Source organism: Hyla sarda, chromosome 6 (genome assembly GCF_029499605.1).
Source record: "Hyla sarda isolate aHylSar1 chromosome 6, aHylSar1.hap1, whole genome shotgun sequence".
Taxonomy (NCBI): domain Eukaryota; kingdom Metazoa; phylum Chordata; class Amphibia; order Anura; family Hylidae; genus Hyla; species Hyla sarda.
Genome location: NC_079194.1, coordinates 239,202,847 through 239,205,925, shown reverse-complemented (window position 1 = coordinate 239,205,925; position 3,079 = coordinate 239,202,847). Strand labels below are relative to the sequence as shown.

The 3,079-nt window shown below is 43.7% G+C and overlaps 1 protein-coding gene across 1 annotated transcript; it reads right to left on the bottom strand.

The window, feature by feature from the left end:
- Positions 1-614: 614 nt before the first annotated feature.
- Positions 615-1,658, bottom strand: LOC130277488 (4-galactosyl-N-acetylglucosaminide 3-alpha-L-fucosyltransferase FUT6-like). Its single transcript, XM_056528163.1, has one exon. The coding sequence runs from the start codon at positions 1,656-1,658 to the stop codon at positions 615-617; it is 1,044 nt and encodes a 347-aa protein (XP_056384138.1).
- Positions 1,659-3,079: the final 1,421 nt, after the last annotated feature.

Below are 3,079 nucleotides of genomic sequence, written 5' to 3'. Positions count from 1 at the left end.
GTTTTGGAAATATATTGGGATATTTGGATACTTTGGAACTGTTGAGACAACTTTGGGACCTGTTTAATATTGGTGACAGTTGGCCTTGAAAGATATGCTTATTAATATTAGATATTTTTATCTACACATATCATCTTTTGCACTAATGGAGCATCTAATTACAGTAGACTGGCAGTGAATCTAGTGCTTATATAACGATGCTGTCCATATACCATAGCCAGTATATAGATAATAATAGCAGGAAATAGGAAAAACTGGAACCCGAGATGCTGCACCCACGTCATCCACCCATGGTTCAGCTTTCAGGATCTCCGGTGGGCTGGAAAAGGTGGATACAGCCCTAGTAGACTCTCTTCTTGGACTGTATCTACCTTTTCAAGCCCACCGGAGCACCTGAAAGCTGAACCATGGGTGGAGGATGTGGGTCCAGCATCTCTGGTTCCAGTTTTTGGTATGCTGATGTTATTTCAGTGTTACATTGTTCTTTCTTTTTCCAAGTTGTAATACCACACACAACCTGGGGACAGACATGGAGCTGTTTTTGAAAGAAAAAGCTCTGTTTTTCTATTCCTGGATAACCCCTTTAAAGTGTTTTACAGTTGTTGGTCCATCCCTTATGTATACCATTTAGAAAGACTATGAGTAGTTCTATATGAAGGGGCTCTATGAAGCGCTATACAGGCTTTGCAGTAAAAGGTTTCCCAATGAAACTCCCCAACTGGTTGCAGTCTTGACCTCCATTTGAAATACTGTTCATATTTAATAGGGTCTTTGTCCAGTTCCAGCAGATAGTCAGCAAGGTCTTTTGCACTAGAAAAATCATCAACATGAATAAAAGAATCGGGAGGAATGAATTTTTCATAGTTTTCTCTAGGTGGGCCAAGAACTACAGGCACAGTTCCAGACTCTAGGGCATTCCTCCAGAGTTTTTCTGTGATGTAGTCTCTATGTATAGTGTTCTCGAATGATAAGTAGAATTTATAGTTTGATAAGACTGCACTTAAGTTGTTCATGGATAACCTGTTGTGTTGTCGGCCATAAACATCTATGGGTATGTGATCCTTTAGTTCATTATAATACTGAACCCGTCTAGAACTAGGATTCCAGTTACTTACAGCCCATGCTACCAATTTTGACTTATCTGGGATAGTAAAGTTTTGAGTTACATTTTTCTGCAACCAACCATAAGGAGTGAAGATATCAGAGTCACTTCTGTAGGACATGGTGAGGTTGAAAAGGTTGTCCATAAAGTGCAAGTTTGGAGAATGGCTTGGAGATTCCAAGTTAAACCACACCCAGTACTGTCCTTCAGGTCTTGGGGTCTGTGGCATTTGACTTTCTGAGCTGCAAACATCTCTGTGGTGGAAAATGACAGCATTTGCATTCGAGTACCAGCTGCGGTTGTCTGTGAAAAAGCACTGAGGGTCATTGAAGGGTTTTGGACACTGATTTAAGGGGAAGTGTTCCCCAAAAGGCCATGTCCAGAGCAACATAATGAAATCTTCTTCTGTTTTGGATGGAAGTTGACTGGGCCAAAGAGATTTTCTGTAGCCATGTTTCTCAAAGTTATAGTAGGTAAGAAGTAGAAAAGTAAGTAAAGCTAGTATGAAGCATATTAGGAAATACTTATGATTAGAAAAAAGTTGCTTGAATTGCATCATTTCACATCTGAAACAACAAAAAAAAAAAACGTAGTTACAAAAGATAGTCATTTTTGGTTTATTTGAATGGACAGTGTATGCATACATATATTGGCATGCAGTTCAGATGACTATGTATGGTAGACTTACCGTATTTATCGGCGTATAACACGCACTTTTTAGGCTAAAATTTTTAGCCTAAAGTCTATGTGCGTGTTATGCGCCGATACACCCCCAGAAAAGGCAGGGGGAGAGAGGCCGTCGCTGCCCGCTTCTCTCCCCCTGCCTTTCCTGGGGGTCTGGAGCCCTGCTGCCGGCCCTTCTCTCCCCCCTGGCTATCGGCGCCGCTGCCCGTTCTGTCCCCCTGACTATCGGTGCCGGCGCCCCATTGCCGGCGCCGATGGCCAGGGGGAGAGAAGCGGTGCCGACAGCCAGGGGGAGAGAAGGGGCAGCGGCACCCATTGCCGGTGCCGCTGCCCCGTTGCCTCCCCCCATCCCCGGTGGCATAATTACCTGTTGCCGGGGTCGGGTCCGCGCTGCTGCAGGCCTCCGGCGTGCGTCCCCTGCGTCATTGCTATGCGCTGCACGGCGCGGCGCATTACGTCAGGGGGGAGATAGCCAGGGGGGAGAGAAGGGCCAGCAGCAGGGCTCTAGACCCCAGGAAAGGCAGGGGGAGAGAATTGGGCAGTGACGGCCTCTCTCCCCCTGCCTTTCCTGGGGGTGTATCGGGGTATACACGCGCACACACGCACCCTCATTTTACCATGGATATTTGGGTAAAAAACTTTTTTTACCCAAATATCCTTGGTAAAATGAGGGTGCGTGTTATAGGCCGGTGCGTGGTATACCCCGATAAGTACGGTATTTATATGGTAAACAAAAGAGTTTTTTTTTTTTTAAACTAATGCTGCGTTCACATTACGATTTCTCCATCCGACTTGAGTACACGATTTTATAATTTAAAATTGTATAAAATCGTATATAAAGTCGGATCTATTGACCTCCATAACTCCATAAAAAAATCAGATCAATTACACTCATCCGATTTGATCTGCATCCGATTTCACACGATTTTTGTTCGGGTCTGAAATCGGGGTTGACCACGATTTTAGACCTGAACAAAAGTTGTGTGAAATCGGATGTGGATCAAATCGGATGTGTGTAATGGATCTGATTTTTTAATGGAGGTCAATGGATCCGACTTTATATACGATTTTATACGATTTTAAATTATTAAATCGAGTACTCAAGTCGGATGGAGAAATCGTGATGTGAACACAGCCCAAGCCAAACTTTTTTCACAAAAAAAAGTTGGTGAAGACATCTCCCTATCATCGCCATGTTCTAGACAAGGGCTTTCCACTTGTATTTTTGGGCAAAAATGCCAATAAAAACGCCAAATCTGCTGCATAAATGTCTTTTTCACTTGGTGTTTTTCA